Genomic DNA, 21,841 nt, shown 5'->3' on the forward strand with positions numbered 1-21,841 from the left:
CCTTGACTGGAAGGAAAAGAAAAACACCAAAATTAAAGTTACAATTTAAGAGTTGATTACAAGGAGAGAAAAGGGTATTTTTTATAATCCCAAACTGCAAAAAAAATTTTCAGGGAGAAAATCAGGAGAGGCAAGAGCATAAAACCATGTCCTAGACCTCGCCTGTTCCTGGCATCATACAGTGACATCAGCCCACGCCCACGTGTGATCTAAAAGAGTCAAAGCACTTGAAATGTCATTTGAAATTTGCCCAGGGAGTGTTTTTAGTAGTATCTGGACCTTAGACAGCCAGAATTCCTTAAGTAAGCAAGAGGGTTAGGGTTAGGTTTAAATTCTGGAAGTATAACTAATTCCTGTTCTAGGGAGCCCTGGGGTAGCAATCAATGGGCTTTCTATCTTCCACTGAGCTCTGTAGACTCCTGCTGGTTTGGGGTAAAAAGGATGGGCTGAAGCATATGCACTCCTTACCCTCATCTTTAAGCCAAGAGAAAGATCTAAAACACGCTGAGGTACCTTTTAAGTGCTTCTAAGACAGCTTTAACACAGCTCTGGGCCAGGGACAGAAAGCCTCAGAGAAACCATAAAACACAATCCTTAGGGCACCATTATACTGCCTTGTTCTGGGAATTCTGCCCTAAGACAAAACCACACCTCGTGAATACATAAACAAGCACTTTCTGAGTCATCCAACAAAGACCGCCTCCTCCACAGAGAAGTGAGCCTCAGCCTGGGGGGACAGCAGGGAAAGTGGGCAAGCCAACCATGGCAAGTGCTTCACCTCCATGCGACAGAGTGAGTGGGGCGAGCCCACAGTGAAAACAGATCTTGTCTGTAAAGGTCTCACCTGAAAAGCTATGCACCAAATACTCTACAAACAAGTATCGGGTCATACTGCCTACGTTGTTAGAACAGCAGGTGGCATCTAAACTTCGGGCTGTAAGGTCTCTAAAGACTTCAAGAGGACAAAATCAAGACTCTGAGACAGAGACTCTCTGAAGATACTTGACTTGGAGCTGCCACCATCTCTTATGATTATTTCCTGTGTGGCTGTAAAAGTTAATGGGACGAAGCCTTCGCTATCAGCAGAGAGAAGGATCCAGCGGGAGTCTGCAAAGTAAAAGGAACACACAGGCAATTCAGGATATTTCCTCTTGTTCTACAAGGAAAAACAACATCCGAGACTTTTTGAGGGGAAGAATTCAGGAGCTGACACTGTTAAACCTGATCATCACACGACCTCACAGAGAATGGGAGGCGGAAGGGCTGTGTGTCACACAGGGTCTGGTGTGTGGCAGGAGGATGCTGACGACTCAGGCACAGCTAAGGGACATGCATTTTTCACTCAGGCTGGGCATTTATTACTCAGGGGTAGGCATATGAGCTTCTGTCCGCACATTCGAGTCAGGGGTTGTGTGTGGAGTGTCCCTACCTTATCTACATGCTATCAATCCGTTTCTCCAGAAATATGTGAGGTTGGGAATGGACATTCTTACAAAGGAACCTTCTTTATTCTTTAGATCCATACTAACCTCTAGACACCCAAGGAGGCAGAGGTGACCAGAGCTAGACAAGAATGGCCCAGATAACCCTGAAAGGCTTGTTCCAGGGTAACACAGTATAACATGCCTGGGCCTTCTCTGGTTCTCTCAGGTCTACCGTGTCTTACCTTTTGACCTTTTAATTTCACTTCTAAAAATCTATACTTTCCAAAAACAACATGTAAAATACAGAGAGGTTTTTATTAATATTATTTATAATGGGCCACCATTGGAACCCACCTAAATGTCAAAGAAAATATGGCAAAGTAAAATATGGTACACTTTAGAATGGAACATTAAACCCACTCAGCGAAAATGACAATTATGAAGTCACATCATAAATGTATGTGTCAAAACAGAACAATGCTGATGCTATAATGTTAAGGGGGAAAATGAAACAAACTTCTATGTTCAGTGTAGTGGCTACTGTGACAAGAACGAGCCTAAGGCAATAACCACTGATGGACGTAGGCGTGACTCAGTCCCTCATGTCCATAAGTTTGCTGCACATTAAAACAACCCCTTTCAGAAATATTCTGCTATGTTGCTATGATCTTTATGTTCTAGTGCAACAAGTATATGAGGTTCTTATGTCACTTCCTTGCAGCTGTTATACAGGGTTGGACAAAAGTAGGTTTATGGCTGTATGTGAAACACGGAATTTAATCTATTATTATTTATTAATTATTGTATTATTTTTCAATACAAACAACTGTAAACCTACTTTTGTCCCACCCTATATATGGCTTTGTAACTCTTTTCTAGTTTTCCATGTACACAGTTAGGTTTTCCTACTAGGCTATAGGTTCCTTAAGGGCAGAGCATGTATTTTCCATGTGTACGGTGTAATAGGCCTGGGTATACAGCAGACAATTAATTCTTGTTAATTATCTAATGAATCACAGAATGATTGGTACACGTGATTTGCATTACCAGTGAAAGCTACAAAACAGATGGTGGGAGGAAGGGGTGTTGGGTAGGGTTAATTTCTGAATTTTACCTACCATGTAGCATTTCAATAAGAGAGAGGCCAAAAGTCTGCTGCACTGTACTGAGCCTTAGTTTGCCATTGCAGAGAAGCACATCTCTTTTTTCAACAACAGATCCTACATAACACTTCTTCAAATACAAAAAAAAAAAAAAGTTGTTAAACCAATTGCAGAAGCAACAGAGTTAACATTTCTTAAGAATAGAAAATGTAGTTTTTTAAAATACTTCTTTACCTATTACCACTAGCAATTAGACTTCAGTTTTATATAAGGAGCTTTTGCTATATTATTTAACACAACTAAAAGATCAAAATAAAACAAAACCCCTAATTTACTTTTCCTAGGAACTTTATCACTAGGAACTGGCTGTCCTAGGATATGACTAATAACATTATAGATAATGGGCAGTAGCCTAAGAGGCACAATCTGATGGTGAGGAACAGGTGCCTAGATGTTTTAGGTGTAAATAAATAAATTCATGCTTGTTTTATTGGGGAAAAAAAGCCCAGAAAGACTGCCCTAGGTGGCAGAGTAGCAGAGGATTTGCACAAGTAACATTTTAAAAGATGTCACATGAATAAACTGTAAGGACCATAAGTAACTAATGATTCATTTGAACTCTATGAAAGATGTCACTTTGGAAATTATAGGGGAAACTCTTCCTTGCTTTTGATTATTTTGCCTTTTTTCTTTCACTTTTCTCAGCACAAAAGGAACATATGCTCAATATAAAAGAGTAAACGTAAACTTATAATGCAGAAAGTGAAGTCCCCCAAACTCTACCTCCAGAGGTAATTACTGGTAATAGCTTGGTTGGATCAGTTCATTATAAATTGAGAAACTGAGGAACTGAAAAGGCAAGATACCCCACATTTATTTTACTTAAAATATCACACTTATGTTTACAAAAGAAAAAGGTATGTTATTATTTGGTAAAAAAGACAGACGTACTTTAACTCTATCTGTGACTTTCTCTAAGGGTTGGATTATGGAGAATTTTTACTTTCAACATTAATTATTCCTATATCAGTTACATTCCCCCCTACCCCCCCCCAATGAGCACATATTATTTTTGTAATTCGGAAGAAAAAAAATACTGTGCAGATGTAAAAAAAAAAAAAAGAGAGGGAAAAAAAAAGTCTGTATGCTGATATGAAGAATTCTTGAGGATATATTATTAAATGTTAAAAGGAAGATGCAGAACACTGGATATAGTGCCCTACTTTTTGTGTAACAAAAGGGGAAATAAAAATACATAGTAAGATCTGCTAGTATCTACATAAATAAATAAAAATAAAGATGTTACCTATTGGAGGTGAGGGGAACAGATTAAACAGAGATGAGATGAGAGTAAGACTTCCTAGTATATATCTACCTTTCTATTAAAACCTGTTTTCCTTTTTAAACCAAGTAAATGAACTACCTATTCAAAAAGAGAAATAAAAATGGAAAAAAATGTTTTAAAAGTCATGTAAGAAAAAAAAATCCAAACCAACTTTCACATTTATAAATACTATAAATTTAAAAAATAAAAAAGTCTATTTACTGAAAATACACAGAAAACTTCATGTATTTTTATAAAACCATTTAACTGCTTTAGCTAAAGACAATGTAACAAAAATCTAGAACTGAGGTGTTAAATGTTTATAAATGTGTTTCAGTGAGCTTTGGTACATGATATAACTAATTCTTAATATGGTTGTAAATTTAATTTGAAAACAACTATATTGGTGATTTAAATGACTTTCAGCTGGTTTGTGATTTAACTGGTTTTAGGGAAAACTGGGGGAATCTGAATAAGGACTGGTTATTAGATGATAATAGTAACTACGGTTAATGTTATCACATGTGATAATGGGACTGTAGTTATTGAAGCAAATATGCTGCATTTTTCAGCATCCTGAAATATCTATGGGTGAAATACATGATATCTTTACTTAAACTATATTAGAAAACAACAAAAAGAAGCAATATGGCAAAATGTTAATAACTGCTATATCCAGGAAATACAGGATTTTATTATGTAGTCTATGTGTTTACATTATTTCTTAATATAAAATGTATTTTATGTGTTTGAAATTTTTCATTTAAAAAATGTAATTTTTTTTTTTTTTTTTTTTTTAGTAAAATGGCTGTTACCAATCAAGGCGTTATAATAAGACACTCAATTAGAGCAGGATGTAATTGTTTTAAATTATTCTTTGGTTCTTTTAAAAACTTACATCCTTGAGTCAGCCAAATAATACTAGTTTTAAGAAAAAAATTAAAGTATCACTTCTTTACCATTTTACTATTTTTAAAGAGCAATTTACATATTATTGATCATTGATTTCAACAGCAACCTTTTGCAATTATCTTTTAAAACGAAGATATATAAGTCTGCAGTAATCAGATCAGTTTGGTACTGATAAAGTTTTAGGTAAAGAGATCAGCACTACAGCAGTTACAGTATGGAGAATCCAGAATTAGATCTCAGTATGGACAAGTTTATATATGATAAATGTGGTAGATCAAGTTCAGTGGGATAAAGGTGAATTTTTAATAATGTTGCTAGTATGACTGGTTATCTAACTCTCAGAAAATAGAAATGGCTCATACACAAAAATTTAATTAAAGATTAAAAATGTAAATGTAGGCCCTGGCCAGGTAGCTTTGTTGGTTAGAGTGTTGTCTCGATATGCCAAGGTTGTGGGTTAGATCCCTGGCCAGGCACATAAAAGCAGCAATCGATGAATGCAAAAATAAGTGGAACAACAAATCAATTAAAAAAAAATTAAATGTAAAAACCAAACTAATAAAATGTTGCAAGAAAATCAAGATTATTGCGTGTAAATTAATTTCTATAATATACAAAAACTTCTTGTAAACTACTAACTCAATAGGAAAAAATGAGCAATAGCTAATTCATTTATTGGCCCCAAAACATGAAGGCATATGTACTCAAATTCACTAATAATAAAGGAAAAAGGAATTTAATAAAAGTGAAATACCACTTCACATTTATCAGATTCATGAGGGAGGGAGGAAAAATCTAAAAATCTTTGAAAGGCAATCTGGCAAATCTTTTAAAAGTAGAAACATATATATTCGAACTGCACTTCTGTTCTGGGAACCAACCCAACAGAAATAAAAGTAGGAATACAAATGGATACATACAAGAATACTATTGCAGCACTATGAGGAGTGGCTAAGAACTGAAAACAAAGTGAATGTCCATCAACAGGGGAACACCTGAATAAAGAGCATACTCTCGGCATGAAGTAAAGAGTGCACCACATGACCCTATTTTTGTAAAACAATAACACCTCTGAACCTATATATAATTTGTACCTATATACCTACGTATACAAAGATTACGTAAGATTATATGAGTCTGAAGTACACTTTGGAAGGATCCACATTAAGCTGCTAGTTAAATGGGGAGGAGCACAGCTCAGCTGGATAGGGAAGGAAAGTGTTTATGAAAAAATAATATGATGCCATTTATGTAATACCATGTTTGCATATGCATGCATAAACCGGTGCATTAAAATTTTTAAAATAAATACAACCTCTCTTATAAATGAAAGAGGGTCTGCACTGCATAAGAAAAAAGTTTCACAATGAAATAGCACGATTAAAAAATACTTTTTCCTAAATATAAATTGGCAGCCCGGCTAGGCATGGATCAGTTGTTGAGCATCGACCTAGGATCCAGGAGATTGCAGCTCACTTCCTGGTCAGGACACATGCCCAGGTTTCAGGCTCCATCCCCAGTTGGGGGTGTGCAGGAGGCAGCTGATCAATGATGACTCTCTCATCATTGATGTTTCTCTCTCTCCCTTCCTCTCTCTCTGAAATCAATAAAAAGATATACTTAAAATAAATTGGCAGAATAAGTGCAATCACTCATGTTTTCATGCCATACACCATAAAAACCAGTGTATACTGGTATGTGTGTCCATGTGGTTGGCAGGCAACCAACCTGTAAAGGTTTAACAACTCACCTGTAGTATAACATGCCCAGTTCAATTTAAATACCATCTTTCTCATCAATTAATTTTTCTGGCAGTAACTATTGGCTGCAGGAGCTTTTATATACAGTGGTAGCTCCTCAAGGAGAAATTACCTGGTAAGAGATGTGGACATAAGACAGATCCTGAGACAGTGGATACGCTGGAGAGGATTTCTTTCCATTACGTAGGAAGTCTGTGAGTTCAGAAAGACATCGCTCTACTTCACTCAGTTTCCTAGATAAGGTTTCCAGTTCCTTAGAGAGCTGAGAAGTTTCCTTTTCCTGCTGTAAATTCTTTCTTTGGGGAAAATCAAGAGGTTCCGGGGTGCTGGTGTAGTCTGGTGTGCTGTTGGGTTTGGGCACCATCACTGACAGATTCACAGGCTTGGCATCCAGGGCTATGGAGTCATCACAGACACTGGATGGAGGACTTCTGATTTCTCTAATAAAGGTACTTCCAGGCCTTCCACCTCGACTGCTGCTATTAACTGTTAACAAGAGCCCTCTGTTTTGGTGACAAATATCTGGGGAAAGACTTTCAATTAGTTTTTTTCTCTCTGCTTTATTTAACAGAGTACTAAAAGTAGAGTAGCCACTTTGGTTTTCACTCAATGTTACTGGAAATTCCTCTTCCAACATTACTTCCCTAACAATCAAGCGAATAATATACTCATCAGATTTCGAAGAAGGAAGAAATGTTGAATCAGTGGATTTTTGTTTTCCTACCAAAATTAATAATAATTTATCTGTCAAGAAACATATGCCTTTTGGTCTTTCACTACTCTCTAACTGAATTTGCTGGATGTTTCGCATAAATGACGGAATGACAGAATAGATAAAAATTATATTACAAGTATTGGAAGCCACTGCCACAACCTTTGCTTTAAGATTAAATGCTATTAGATCAGGAACCAAAATGCCTGGAATGGTGACTTTTTTGGTCTGGGTAATCTTGTTCCCAAAGGTCACAAGGACCAAATGTGACGAGTCCAGATCAGTTCCTGTCAAGCAGTCCTTTTTTCTTAGACAAATAAGGGCATTACTCTCAGACTTAGATCTACTGAAACGTATATGAGTTAGATCTAGAGGATCTAAACAGGAAGAAGAAAAGGGAGAAACTGATGTGTCGGAATTTGTTCCAGAAGGGACTGCCCCCTTATCCACAGAGGGCACCTCATCAGTAACTGGTGAAGTATACAGACAAATGTCTTCACTATTAGGTGGAATGTCAGAGGTTTCAGATGCATTTAAGCCACAAATCTTATCCATTGGAAGTTCAGTGGCTATGACCATCTGTGAGTCCACAGTGGCCCTGATGGAGCGCACATCGCTGTCCACATCCAATACTGGGCAGAAAGAGCACCTGTGAAGAGTCTTCTGAGCACTGTCCCAAATATAAGAACGCAGGCTGCTGCCTACTGCCACCACCAGCCTCTGGCCATCCTGGGTCCAACATGCACAATGAACGAGGCCCTGGGTGTTGCTGTCCACTTCTACTCGGGAACTATCACAGTGAACATTATGAAAAATGGAGACATCCTGTGCAGTCAACACAGTCAGGACAGTACTTTTTGGGTGCCACACACAGCCTTGGGGAAGGAGAGGGTGTGACTCTCTGATCTCGCAGGTCTGAGACATCAACCACTTGCTTGTTTCTGTAGCGCTGGGACACAGCTGCCACACGGTGACATGCTGCCTGTGCTGGACAGCGAGCAGAGGGGGTGTGTCTGCTGTACCAGGTGGGGCCCAGGACACCCCATAAACATGTTCAAATTGTCCAATGACCTTCGAGTCCCCAAACCTGGCCTCCCCACTCTGAAGCTGCACATCAGTCAGGACTACCTGATTCCCGTCGGTCCAGGCAAGGCCGTGAATTGGATGTACTGCTTGATACAACGCATTCAGCCCTCTCCTGAGAAATGTTCCTTTTCCCAACTCCATTCTTTCTGATGAAGGTTATCTGAAATAATTAAGAAGAAAAGCTACACCCTGAGAATATAACCAGACAAACCCAAAATGTAGGACATGTTACAAGACAACTGGCTTAGACCTTTCATAGGTCAATGTTGTGAGGGGATAAAAGGACAGAAGGAATGGGGCAGGTTCAAAGAGACTACTGAGCCCTAACAAGCAAAGGCAATGTATAAACTTTGGATCACAAATTGAGGAAACAAAATTTCCTACCAAAAAAAAAAAAATCTATACAACTGGGGAAATTAGAATATGGAATGGATATTAGAAGATATTGTAGCGTTAATAGTTTTCTTAAGTGTGACCATGGTACTGTGGTAACATAGGAAAATGTCCTTATTGTTAAGATAACGCCTGTTGAAGTATTTGGGATAAAGTGTCATAATGCCTACAATGTGCTTTCAACTGCTTTAGAAAACAAACAAAAAGACCCCAACAAAATTATATATATATATGCAGACAGCTAAAACAAATGTAGCAAAAATGTTAATTATTGCTGAATCCAGATGGAGGCTATGTCAGTATTCATGGGATTTTCAACTTTTAAGCTAGAAATTTTTCAAATTAAAAAGTTGAGAAAAGTCTCCATCATCCAATTTCTATTCTCTTTTCACTGCCAAATCAGTAAGTAACTGATATTCACGACTCTGACTTGATTCCTCAACTCCCTTCAAAATGGCCTTTACCTCTACACTGAAATGACACTCGAAAGTCACTATTGCTATTTCTACTTCATCATATTCAAATAGAACTTAATTTTCAGAATAATTCACATTCCCTAATGCATTTGCTCCTTGCAGCAATCCTTCACAATAATGTAAACTAGGTTAAGCAAGTATTACTTTCAATTTTTTCATTCTTAAGGTTTTTTATTCCAGAGATTTAGATGATAAAGCACTGTTAATTTGGTGTATAGCCTTTGAAACTGTTAAAGAAACCTACTACACACACACACGATTTTATATGTGCTAATATTTTTTTGAACCCTCACCCGAGAATATACTTATTGATTTTTTAGAGTGAGGGGAAGAAAGGGGAAGGTAGAAACATCAATGTGAGAACATCAATTGGTTTCCTTCTGTACCTGCCAGGCTAGTGACTGAACCCGAAACCTAGGTATGTGCCCTGAACGGAAATCGAACCCGCAATCTTTTGGTGCACGGGACTATACTCCAACCAACTGAGCCACACCGGCCAGGGCTAAATTTTTTCTTTTGGACAAAGAATGGGGTATAAGTCAGAGCTCCTGGGTATTAACAACAGAAACCACTCTGGTTAACTTAAGCAAAAAAAAGAAGACTCCAGAACCAGGTTCAGAAAACAAGCAGGAACCAAATGAGGCTAGGCACAATAAACCACTGCTGCCCCTCTCTAAACTGCTGAGAATCTAACTTCTCAGCAGCTGAGAATCAACTTCACTGCCCCTTCACTTGATGGCAATTGCTTAAGATTCACAATGGGGAGAGGGCTACCCCTGGTTGGGCTGAGTTCACACACCCTTTGCTCTAGCAACCAGGAGGGGGAGAGGGTTTCCCCACAAAGAGCCAAGAGAACAAAGGTTGAAATGACCTTCAGGAGGTCTCCAATTATTTGGTATCTCCTGAAATATTTACACTTTCCCTTCCCCCTCTACGTCCCCACAGGTGCGTCACCTTTGCCTTTCTCTCTCCTAAGCTCCCAGGGCCCTTCTTTTGCTTCTGTAAAACCTATTTCCTGAGCCCACGCAGCCCAGCTGGCTCACTTTTTCTACCTCTGTGACTTTCTAAATAAACTTTCGCTTGTGCTTGGGAGAAAAAAAAAATCAGCACACAAGAAAGGTAAATTCACACAAAAAAATCCACCCAAAGAAAATTATGATTACGTATCTCTAGCGTTTTCCACGCAGTTCAACTTTTTCAATCATACTGTACAATTTTGTATCGCATTTTTTTCACTTAACATTATATATCATATACTTTATATTTAACATTATATATTTTCCCACGTGATTTAAAAGTTCTGTAAATTATTTTCACAGGCCACTTAATATTCACTCAGTGAAGTTGCCTAATTGTCCTCGCTGCTGAGGCCCCTGGTTGTAGCAACTTTATCACTGTTACAAATAATTTTGCGATAAAGGTCTTTATGCATAAAGCACTTTCCTCATTTCGGATGGCTTCCTTAGGATATATTCCCATAAGCGTCACTCACGAGCCACTGGGAATATATTCACTCGTTTAAGCCCACCCGCGGCTCGCCAGCACCCACTAACCACCGCACGTGGGGCCCCGCCATTCTTCCCAGACCGCGCGCACACCTGCGTGTCTCCCACCCTCCACCTCCCACCGCGCCCACCCACAGGCTCCCCACACCCTCTGGGCTGGGCAACAATGGAGAAGAAACACCTTTGGACTCGCTGCCCCGCAGAAAACCACTTTCCCGGGAGCCGCCCCAACTCACCTAAGGCATTTCCCAAGTCCGCAGCTGGTACCGGAAGCACCGACGCTAAGGCCTCTGATAGGTCAGCGATGGTCGGATGCTCGGTAATGCCGCCTGCCTATTGGTTCCCACTGGCCAATAAGCTCGGGCTTTGCCGCACAGATCTCTGGGAGTTGTAGTCCCACTGAAACTCGCCTGTAAGCCACAAACAATTCCTCTTTCTCTTAAGAGGTTTAGCGCCTTCCCCCGCTGCTTATCGGTTCTCTTAGTCTGAGGAGACCAGGAGCCCTAGGGTCAACATGGTTTAACTTTTGGGGGGAGATAGGGTAGTCAGGGATGGGAAGGAGTTGAAGACCTCTTTAAAATACCAAATTTCCTTAGAAAAATGTTCTTATGTATACATGAAATATTGTGCATTCCACAGAAGCCACTCTTATTGACCTGTTCGTTACACACCCCTGTTCTACACGTACCCCAAAATTTCCTGCCCATGGCCATAGCCCATGGACTAGGGCGTCACTAGGCTTCTTTAGACCAAGTTACGTTCCTGGGAGAATGTGGGCCACACCTTGAGCAGCCAGCGGGGAATTGCAGATCCCGACCCTCACGGTACAGCTGGTCATCACCCTTCCGGAGCAGCACAGCGCACCCGCTTTCAGCGATGCTGATAACCTGAGGCCTCCTCGTAACCCCGGGGCGGAGGGGAAGACCCCCTCTGGGGCCTGCTGCGGACGCCTCTGCTCAGCCCCCCCCCGCCCCCCATCTTCCAGCGCCACGTGTCAGAATCACACCTTCAGATAACTTTTGGAACAATGCAGGGAAGGGTTAGAAATAAGAATTTAAAGAAGAAATCTAAAGTCCCGTTCGTTCACTCTTCGAGCAAATGTTATTTCTTCCAAAAACCCTTCCAGAGTCCCGGCTCTGTTTTGGGTGGAGGAGGAACCCGAGGCCGAGCGCCATTCCCCGCGGGGCGCGACTCCCCCCGCGCTGTGCGCGCCCCCAGTCCCGGTTCTGGCCCCTGCGGGACCGCGACTCTGTCTTCATTCAGTCGGTTTCCCAGGATGCAGTTCTTTGCCTGGAAAGGTGGGAACCCACGCGTGCGTGGGGCAGACCCACCCGGAACAGAGCGAGGGCTTCGAGGGGGTGGGGAGGGGCCGGCAGTGCGCCTGTCACCCCGCCCCCAGCCTGCCCCGGGGGGGCCGCGGGCAGCCGGCGGGGCAGGTGCCGCTCTGAAGCGCCCCAAGGTGCTGAGCCCCGAGTCGGGGCGCGCGTCTGGCTAGAGGGCTGCTTAGCTGCCGGCCTGCGCCTGCCCTGCGGCGCCCAGCAGGCTCCCGGAGCAGAGAGCCGCGCGCTGGACGCACGGCGGGAGGCGGACGGACGGACGGACGGGTGAGCGGGCGGGCGGGGAAAGCCGGCCCGCCTCCCCCGCGTCCTCCCGGGCGGGGCGCCGAGGACCGTCGGCCCCGCGGGGCTGGGAGCGGGGGCGCGGGTCGCTCCCCGGCCCCGCCCCGGCCGCCCCGCCCGCCGCCCCTTCCCCGCGGCCCCTCCCCGCGCAGGTCCCAGCTCCCGCGCACCTCCTCCGGCTCTGCGGCGGCGGCGGAGGCGAGTCGCTGCGCCTGCGGGGCCGGGGCCGGGGCCGGGGCCGCAGCCGGGACCCTCGGAGGCGGGGCCAGCGGGACCGCGATGGGCGTGGAGATCGAGACCATCTCCCCGGGAGACGGTACCGGGCGGCGCCGCGGCGGGGAGGGCTCGCGTCCCGGGCGGGCGGGGGTCTGCCCCGCGGTGGCGCGGAGGGCGCCCGGCGCGGGAGGGCCTCGGGCGGCGGCCACCGGGAGCCCCGCCCGCACCGGTGGAGGTTGAGGAGGCGTCCTCGCCATCCCCGCGCCGCCTCGCCGGGGCCGGGGGCCGGGGGCCGGGGGCCGGGCCGGGGGGGGGGCCGGGGGCCGGGGGGGGGGGCCGGGGGTCGGGGGCCGGGGGCCGGGGGTCGGGGGCCGGGGGGGGGCCGGGGGCCGGGCCGGGGGCGGGGGCGCCTCCGCCCCGCAGGCCGCGCCGGGCCGCTGGTCGTCGCTCCCCCCGATTTCCCGGGGCCGGGTCTCAGCCCCGCTTTCGCTCCCGCCGGGCGGGCTCTGGAAACCGGGGAAGGGACCCGCTCGAGGCCTCTGCCGCCCGGGCGGCCCCCTCCCGACGCGCCCCCGCCCGCCCGCGGCCGGGCGGCCCCCTGCGGCTGGGCGGTGGGGCGCGGCGGGGACCGCGGGCCTGCGGGGGGCTCCCCGCCCGTCAGCCTCACCCCGGCGCTCCGTGCCGTCCGCAAGCCCGGGGCCTTCCGACCGCAGCCCCCAGCGCCCTGGGAGCCCCCCGCGAGCCCCCCGCGAGCCCCCCGCGGCCCGTGTCTCCAGCGCGGCCAAGCCTGCGCCTGGCGGTCCCACCGGCGCCTCGTAGCCCCCCAAGTCCGCAGCAGAACTTGCTGACCCCTGTGCCCGGTGCCCTGCCTCTGGGAGCCGCGCCCCTCGTGCCCCAAGCGGGGCGCCTTAGGCGTCACCCCCGAATGACGGCTCTGCATGTGCAAGGAGCAGCTGGCTCGCTCTCCTTTTTTCATGAGTGTTAAACTGTTATTTTTATGTGACTTATTCTTTTCTTTTAAAAATCACTTATCTTCAAACTTTAAAAATAATATTTTTTCCATGCCTAAGTTGATTCCCTAGTGTTTTTGTTTGTTTAATTTTTTTTTGTTTAAAATATTACAGATGCCCCTTTTTCTCCCCAATGACCCATCCACCCCGTCCCACCCCCTCCCCAGCCCCTCTCCCCACCGCTGTCCGTGTCCTTGGGTTGTGCACATATGTCTCTTATTTCTTAAACAAAACCTAAGTCAGACTGGAGCCCCCGTTTCCACAGCATTTGTCAGACAAAATTCATGTCAGACTTTACTGACCACCCCCCCCCAAGAAAATTGGGGAGCCCTATGGAAAGGCCTGGTCCCTGGAAGTCCCAGCTCTACCTGGGGTCCCCGGGCGGGGTACAGCTTCTTTGCCCACACTGGGAACCACGGTGCTGGGTCCTGGGAAGCGTATTCCCCAGGCTTCTCACCTCCAGGAAACCTCCCTTCCCTGCCTCAAAGGAGCCTCGAGAGTCTTCTCTCCGTATAACTCCCTGTCTGGCCAGTGACAAGAGGCATTATCTCTGGAGGATTATTGTTTTTAGGGAAAGCCCGGAGGAGCTCTGGCCTGCTTTCAGCCTGGTTGAACACCCCGAGTCAAGGAAGCACAAAAGGGGAGGGAAATACACACATTCCTGTCTCAGCCCCTATGCCAGCGCAGAGCTGGGGGTGCCTGTCCTGGTCCAGCCCCACACCCACTTCTGTCGGGCCCCTGTGCTGAGTATCTCAGGCACCATCCCCAGGCCGCCATCATCTCTTGCCTGGATTTCTGCACAGCTTCTAAATTGCTCTTCCAGTCCCACCTCCCTGCCTTCCATCCGGCCTCCCGCCTCACCCCGACTCACTTTCTACACCACAGCCTTTTTGACCATGTCCCGCCCCAGGCATGAAATATTTTAGCAAATCTTCCATCTTCTTCAGGCAGATGGTGAGATAACCTATTCTTTTTTTTTCTCTTTTTTTTAATCCTCACCTGAGGATATGTTCATTGTTTTTTAGAGAGGGAAAGGGAGAGGGGGAGAGAGAAACATCAATGGGGGAGAGAAACATTGATCAGCTTCCTCCTGTACGCACCCCGACTGGGGATCAAAACTGAAACCTAGGTATGTGCGCTGACTGGGAATCGAACCCGCAGCCTTTTGGGGCGCAGGATGATGCTCCAACTGACTGAGCCACCCGGCCAGGGCAAGATAACCTATACCTACCTCCCAGCTCTCACTCTCAGTCCCTACCCCCACTACCAACTTTTTCTCCAGTTTTAGTAAGCTGCTTGAAAGTTGTTAAACACATCACTCAGCAAATGTTGGTTGAATGTGCCCTGTGTTTTGGGCCCTGGGGTTGCAACAGTGAACCAGACAGGATGCCCACTGCGCTTGACTCTAGGCCTTTGAGTGTGCTGTTCACTCTTCCCGGATTATCTCCCTTTCCTTCCTCTGGCAAACTACTCATCCTTTAAGATCCCACTTTAATTATGATCTCCTCTCTGATGCTTTCCCCGACACCCACAGTCAGTTGCTCCCTCTGTGGGTTCCCACAGAGTCCCCTAAGTGTCGGCTCAGTTGTTGGCCCTCCCAAGGCATTGTTATACAGCCTCATGGCTTTAAGTGCCACCCAAATTGATACCTCCAGTGCAGACTCTTCATCTGCCTACTTGCAATATAAACTCAGATGTCTAATGGGCATCTCGAGATTGCCACCCGCACAAATCTGTCCCCTCCAGTCTTCCCCGTCTCCGGAATTCATCCCCCCACCCATCCAGCTGCCCAAACAGAAAACCCAAGCATTGTGCTTGACTTCTCCCTCTCCCTCACCCTAGACCCCATCTCCACTCCATTAGCATACCCTGTCAGCTCCGCTCCCAGAATGTATCTCCAGTCTTTCTGGCTCCCCTCTCTGCTGCCACCACGTTAATTCAAGCCATCATTGATTTCCTGTCTGGATTACTGCAATGGGCGCCGGACCGTCTATCCTACACACAGCAGCCAGAGTGATCTTATAAAATCTTAATTCGGATTATGTCATTCTTGCTTAAAACCCTCCAGTGGCTTCCTGCTGCACTTAGAATTAAATACAGCTCTGCAAGACCTGGCATGGTCCGGCTCCTTCCCACTCATCTCTTCCTCCCGCCCTTCTTTCCAGTCTCCTGGCCTCCTTCCTGTTCTGCCAATGCACCGATCTTTTCCTGCCTCGTGGTTTGTGCACTTGCTGGGATCCCTCTTCCTTCAGTGTTTTTCCAACATTTGCTCATCTCTCGAGTCTCAGCTCTGAGAGGCCACCCTGGACCACCTTTTCTAAAATGGCCTGCCCACTGTCTCTCTCTTTAATTCATCTTTAGGGAACTTATCACAACCTACAATTATCTTGTTTATTTGAGGGTTGTTAATGTCCTTCCATTAGGATGTAAATTCCAGAAGAGTGAGGAGCTTGCCTATGTGGTTCATGGCTGTGTCCTCAAAATCAGGCCCAGGCTTCACATGTAGCGGGTGTTCAGTAAATGTTTGCAAATGATTGTATTTATGCATCTTTGATGACAGTCATTGCCCTGCCTCAGAATCTACTTATTTATGTGTCTGTTTCCCTAACTTCATCATGAGTTCATACCTTGCTCTGTGTTTCTGGAATCTAGTCCAGGCCTGGCACATAGTAGGCTGTCAGTGAATGCTTGTGGAATAGATGAGGGAAAGTAAAAGGTGCAATCAAAGAAAGGAAAGAACCGGGAGGGAGTGGAGTTGAGGAACCCAAGGAAATGAAGTTCCAATCAAGGCCAGAGAGGTGAAGCGACTAACCTGGCTTATACAAGGCACAGAGCCAGAACCAGAGCCATGGGCATCTTCCTGCTATAGAGGGAATGTGGGCCAGTCACACCTGATGTCCCAGGTGACTTTTTCTAATATCTTATTTGTTCATCTTCCCTCATGTCTTCTTGCAGGAAGGACATTCCCCAAGAAGGGCCAGACGTGTGTGGTGCACTACACAGGTAGGCCTTGCTCCCCAAGCCCTCATCAGACCTGCCCCTCCCAAGGTAGGTCTCTCCTCTGATTCTTCTCTACAGAGACATCTGCTCCCCTGGGTCAGGCCCAAAGCCCAAGGCAACCAAGTGTCCCTCTGACCAGCTATCCCCTCTTCTCCCAGCCAGCCTTGTGGGAATAAGAAAGGGGCCTTGCAAGGCTAACCCCTCCCCACTTACACCAGCAAAGAGTCATCCTTGGTGCTAGCCTCTCATGGAGCCAAGCCCCTCCATTCCTCGCCTCTATGGACAGAGTGGACTCCTGGCCCTCCTGGCTCAGTCTGATACTTGGAAACCCCTTTGCACAGCTCTGAGAGCCCTGACCATCCCTGCAGACTCCATTTTCTTCCTACAATATTATTAGAGAAGAGGGTGGCTTCCTCAGAACTGCCTCTCTTTTTTCAGAAATAGACTATTCACTTCAGCCTATTGTTATTGAGCACCTACTGTGTGCAAGATGCTTTGTTGGGCACTGAGGGCACAAAGGTGAAAAGGGAGAATTCCTACTTTCTTTAAGGCTGTGGGGGGTGGGAGAAGGCAGACAAGTCTTCCAGAGGCTTTGGTGCAATGAGGGGTGGGGTGGCAGCATTGCTGCAGGAGCCAGGGGAGGTGTTGCGTCTCTGCTGACCCCTCTTGGATGATCTGTGTTGAAAGGATAGGTGGGCTGAGGAACATTCTAGATGGAGTTCCTGAGGACTGCTGGCAGGAAGATCACAAGCAGGTGTTTGTTCCAAGGGGGGGGGGTGAGTGCTCTGCCTTGTGACCCACTTCTCAATGTGGCAAACCTGGTGACAGCCACGTAGCAGACAGCAAGGCCAGTTTCATTCCTGGACGCATTGAGATGGGACCATTTTTAGCAGTTCTCTGGGCCAGTGTGAAGGGTAGGTTAATTCTAGGCAGATGCTGTGGGTATGTTTCTAAACTGCTGTGTTGCTGGTCGCTGACGTCAGTGGCTGGAGCTGTGTTTTATCTCCCGGTGATGTGGCCTAATTACCGTGAGTCTTCTGGGGCCTCTGACCTGTGTAATCGATTTATCTGTTCTACACGTTGCAGACAGATCAGTACTTATCAAGTTACTGAAACCGCAACCTCCTTTTGCAAAGACTTTTCAAAATACATACAGAGAGCAGGCCACGTGCATTAAACTAACATCAGCCAGGAGCAGCTCTGGTTTGGGGAGGGACTGTTTTCAAACACAGCAGGAGAGTATATGGGACTTTTTGGTAAACTTTTTAATTAAATATAAATGCAGTAGAGAACATAAATCTAAGATGTACAGCTCCATGAAAGTTTTCAAAGTGATCACACTTAGGTAACCACCACCCAGATCAACATATGCATTTCCTGCACCCCCAGGAGTCTCCCTCCTGTCTCCTCTCAGTTATCACACCTCCCTGAAGATAACTAATGTTCTTTTGTTCCCATGAATTGGTTTTGCCTGTTTTTGAATGTCATATAAATGGAATCATAGAATGTGTACTCTTTTTTTTTAATCTTCACCCAAGGATATGTTTGACTTTTTGAGAGCGAGAGAAACATTGATCGGTTGCCTCCTTATATACGCACAGATTGGGGATGGAACCTGCAATCTCTGTGTCCGGGACAACGCTCCAACTAACTGAGCCACCTGGCCAGGGCTAGAGTGTGTGCTCTTTTATGTTTAGCTTATTTCACTCCATATTATGTCTGTGAGATTTATCCAGAGTGGTTTTTTTTCATTCTTGTACAGTTCATTATGTGAATGTATTGAGTTATCCTTCCTACAGTTGATGACCATTTTAGCTGCGTTGAACCTGATTTGGGAGTTGACTCATGACCACGGCTCTTTTCTGCCTTATTCTTGCTTTCACAGGAATGCTCCAAAATGGGAAGAAATTTGATTCATCCAGAGACAGAAACAAACCTTTCAAGTTCAGAATTGGCAAACAGGAAGTCATCAAGGGTTTTGAAGAGGGTGCAGCCCAGGTAGGATGAAGATCCTTGTTACGGGGGATTTGAGGAGTCGGGGATCTGGGCTCGACACTCTGCCCCCCCCCCACCCTATCACAGGCCACTACTGCTTTGACTCTACTGCCAGGGCATGGCCATACTATCTAGTTTCAGTCCTGGCTTTGTGTCCCCACCTCTTTTGTTGCCAGCACAACTCCTTTGTGTCACTGGGGGATCTTATCTCAAGCTTATCCCCCAGGTTTGTTCAGAACTAGCTGGGAGGCTTGTGAGCTACCAGCTGACCCTGACCGAGGCAGCAGAAGAGTTGAGGTAGGGTAGGCCAAGGTGGGGTTTTTATCCAACTTTTTTTAAGAAACAATTTTAGACTTGCAAAAATATTGCAGGGATAGTAGGGTTCTCATATGTTCTTTACCCAGCTTCCCCAAATGTTAACATTTTACATAACCATAGCACAATGATAAAACCAGGACATTAACATTGATAAAATACTATTAACCAACCCACTTAAAATTTTTGAGTCAGATATTCAAAATTTAAAAATCAGTTTATTTGAGTTTCACCAAGTCCCACTAGTGCCGCCCGGCGCTTCTTGATGACTGCTGTGAGGAGCCTGGTTCGCGCTGCTTCCTTGGTCTGAGAAGTCACGATGCTCCGTTACTGGTTCTTTTAGCTCCTCCACTTTGCCGTGGCTCTCATCTCGAGCACTCTAATGAACTCACTGTCACCTACCTGATTGTGTGCATGTATCTGTGCTCTTTAGACACCCTCTTTAGGTTTCTTTGAAAGAGGGTGTGGAACAATTATGAACAAATAGAAGCATTTGGGCCACACACTAACTGAATGACCAGTAGTTTGTTGGGTGAATGAATTTGAGGCTGCTTTGTGGAAGTCACTGTCCCACCGTCAAGTTTCTGCTCTTCTCAGTCAGAATCTGCATGTGCTACAACTCTTAGCACAACTTCAATGTGCCATATATAAAATTCATCTCAGATTTTCAGTTACCGTGAGGATGGTTTGGGAATATGCCATAGTTATCTTACTTTTTTCTTTTAAATCAAGCTGGGTCCTCTTTCTCCTCTCCCCATCTGCCCCCATCCCTGCTAGATGAGCTTGGGGCAGAGGGCGAAGCTGACCTGCACCCCTGATGTGGCGTATGGAGCCACGGGCCACCCCGGTGTCATCCCTCCCAATGCCACCCTCATCTTTGACGTGGAGCTGCTCAACTTAGAGTGAAGGCAGGAAGGAACTTAAGGTGGCTGGAGATGGCTGCTGCTCACCCCCTAGCCTGCTCTGCCACTGGGACGGCTCCTGCTTGGGGCTCTTGATCAGTGCGCTAACCTCACTGCCCCACGACATTTCCCATTCTCTCTGCCTAAGTTGCTCTGTATGTGTTCACATTGTTCATGCACATCTTTGCTTGAGGAAACTTCAGTTGCAGATCGAAACATTTCAGGTTGTGCATTTTGTGTGATGCATGTAGTAGCCATTCCGATCACGGAACACAGATTTCTTGTTTGCACAATCTACACTGCCTTACCTTCACTTAAGCCAGACACACAAGGTGCTCAGACAAGAAATGTACATGGTGTACACAGAGGGACTTGAGCCAGTTACCTTTGCTGTCACTTTCTCTCTTGGAAATTGTTGGCTGCTGACTTACAAACTGTCCTCTTTGGAAATGACATGTAAAATAAAGGCTCTGTGCTTGACAAATTCCTGTGCATCCTTATTGTAGGTAGGAAGTACTTTAAGGACCACATAAGCCAGTCACCCTTGGGAAAAAGAGTGGAAGGGAGCGAGGAGAGTGAGAATAAATACAATACTTAGAGTGCGATAGTGTACATGCTGGGCCTTGTTCGGTGTATTTGCCACTCATCTCGCAGGCTCAGGTCTCCTCTGAATAACGAAAGGAATATATTGTGCTCAGATCCCACAGCCTAGCAATCAAAAGTGGGACTTCAGCACTTTATCACCTTGCCATCTGTGGCTGTTTGGACTTAAAGGGATGAGCTCCCTGCACCCAGATGGAAAAGAACACTGCATCTGAACAAACGAAGGTGTGGTGGGCCTTAGGCCATCCGCTGACTGACACTGAGAAGGACTTTTGAAAAGACTGATTCCAAGCTGGTTTTCACATTAACTGCTTAGTTGCATCTCAGTTTGCTCTAACTTGCATTGGGAATTACTTCAGAAGAATGTATGATTCTGTAGTGTTTCCACACATTCTGCGTAATTGATTCAACATTTACTGTAACTCACGGGAACTCCCAGGTAGGTTTTAAATCAGCCCACTTCCTGGTGTGTTCAAAGAAGCCTGGGGCAATGGGGCTCGGGGATTTTTTCTTTTAGCTGGCATGGCTTTTAAACTTAGTGAGGGCTGTTCTGTCAGTGATGACTTGAAATTGTTAAGGCTGAGGAGGGCCTGCTTCCTCTATCCCTTTTGTATGCTCACATGTGTGGACACTGTCCTGTGAGAGCCCCTGAAAGGTGTTAATCAGGAGAGTGATGCTGAGCCGTCATATGTCATTTTCAAACTTCTGGTCAATACATTCTTGGGTCATACAAAATCTTTCTTAGAAACTTGAAATTTAACCTCAAAGCGTGTAAAGCAGCTCTGGCAGACATGTATGCACATGCATGTTCATGGACACAACCATTCCCTGCACCCTTAAAAGCAGTTTTGAAAAACTGCGTCTTCGATGCCTGGTGCAGAGGACCAAGTGTAACTGTATCGTCAGCATCTTAGCACACAGAGACCTGGCACTGAGTAGGTCCTCAATATTTGTCCACTAAATTAAAGTCCTTATATCTTAACTAGGACAGGCCATAATATTGCCAAACAATTAGAGGGCATTTTTAAAACTCTTTAGATCACAAAATTCAGCTAACAGATATATGAATCCAAATGATGGATGGGCCATCACTGTCAACAGGAATTTCCCCTTGTTATTAATTTAAAACAACTATACTATTAGCAAGCCAGTCTGCCACTTAGACACATCACACTATAAGTCAGTCTAATTTGTTTTCCCCTTACAAGACTGCCTTTTAGAAAATTCTTTTTACATTTGTAAATACCTAAAGGCACATCATGTATTATAAGAATTGATGCAGAATTCACAAAAGCATTCATAAGAAAATTACAGCTGTGGCTCCTTTGTCATCTGCCTGCCCTTCTTAGAAATTACTCGTTTACAGAGCTTTCAAAAAGCACTCAGACATAACAAATAAAGAAGACAATTATTTCTTCATTTTCAATAGTAGGCTTTGAGGGGACTGTACAAAAGGATAAAATAGCCTATTTTCTTAAGTGCATTT

General features: G+C 45.5%; 2 protein-coding genes across 6 annotated transcripts; one reads left to right on the forward strand and one right to left on the reverse strand.

Annotated features, from left to right (window-relative positions):
* Positions 1 to 832: 832 nt before the first annotated feature.
* On the reverse strand, positions 833 to 11,523 carry WDCP (WD repeat and coiled coil containing). The gene is made up of 4 exons (XM_016208907.2): positions 10,932 to 11,523; positions 6,636 to 8,481; positions 2,543 to 2,657; positions 833 to 1,107 (listed from the first exon to the last, which is right to left on the reverse strand). The coding sequence occupies exons 2-4, from the start codon at positions 8,460 to 8,462 to the stop codon at positions 923 to 925; spliced, it is 2,127 nt and encodes a 708-aa protein (XP_016064393.2). The 5' UTR covers positions 8,463 to 8,481; positions 10,932 to 11,523; the 3' UTR covers positions 833 to 922.
* A 759-nt stretch (positions 11,524 to 12,282) lies between these two features.
* On the forward strand, positions 12,283 to 20,236 carry FKBP1B (FKBP prolyl isomerase 1B). Of its 5 annotated transcripts, none has more exons than XM_087823395.1 (4): positions 12,283 to 12,299; positions 16,496 to 16,543; positions 18,426 to 18,538; positions 19,628 to 20,236. In XM_087823395.1, exons 3-4 carry the CDS (start codon positions 18,428 to 18,430, stop codon positions 19,754 to 19,756), a joined length of 240 nt encoding a protein of 79 aa, XP_087679521.1. In that variant the 5' UTR covers positions 12,283 to 12,299; positions 16,496 to 16,543; positions 18,426 to 18,427; the 3' UTR covers positions 19,757 to 20,236. The 5 variants fall into 5 exon arrangements, with proteins under 5 accessions (XP_087679521.1, XP_087679518.1, XP_087679519.1 ...); XM_087823392.1 differs by lacking the exon at positions 12,283 to 12,299 and adding an exon at positions 12,577 to 12,630 and having other exon boundaries at positions 16,496 to 16,588; XM_087823393.1 differs by lacking the exon at positions 12,283 to 12,299 and adding an exon at positions 12,577 to 12,630.
* Positions 20,237 to 21,841: the final 1,605 nt, after the last annotated feature.

The sequence above is a fragment of the Miniopterus natalensis genome, chromosome 13 (genome assembly GCF_054644295.1).
Source record: "Miniopterus natalensis isolate mMinNat1 chromosome 13, mMinNat1.hap1, whole genome shotgun sequence".
Lineage (NCBI taxonomy): Eukaryota > Metazoa > Chordata > Mammalia > Chiroptera > Miniopteridae > Miniopterus > Miniopterus natalensis.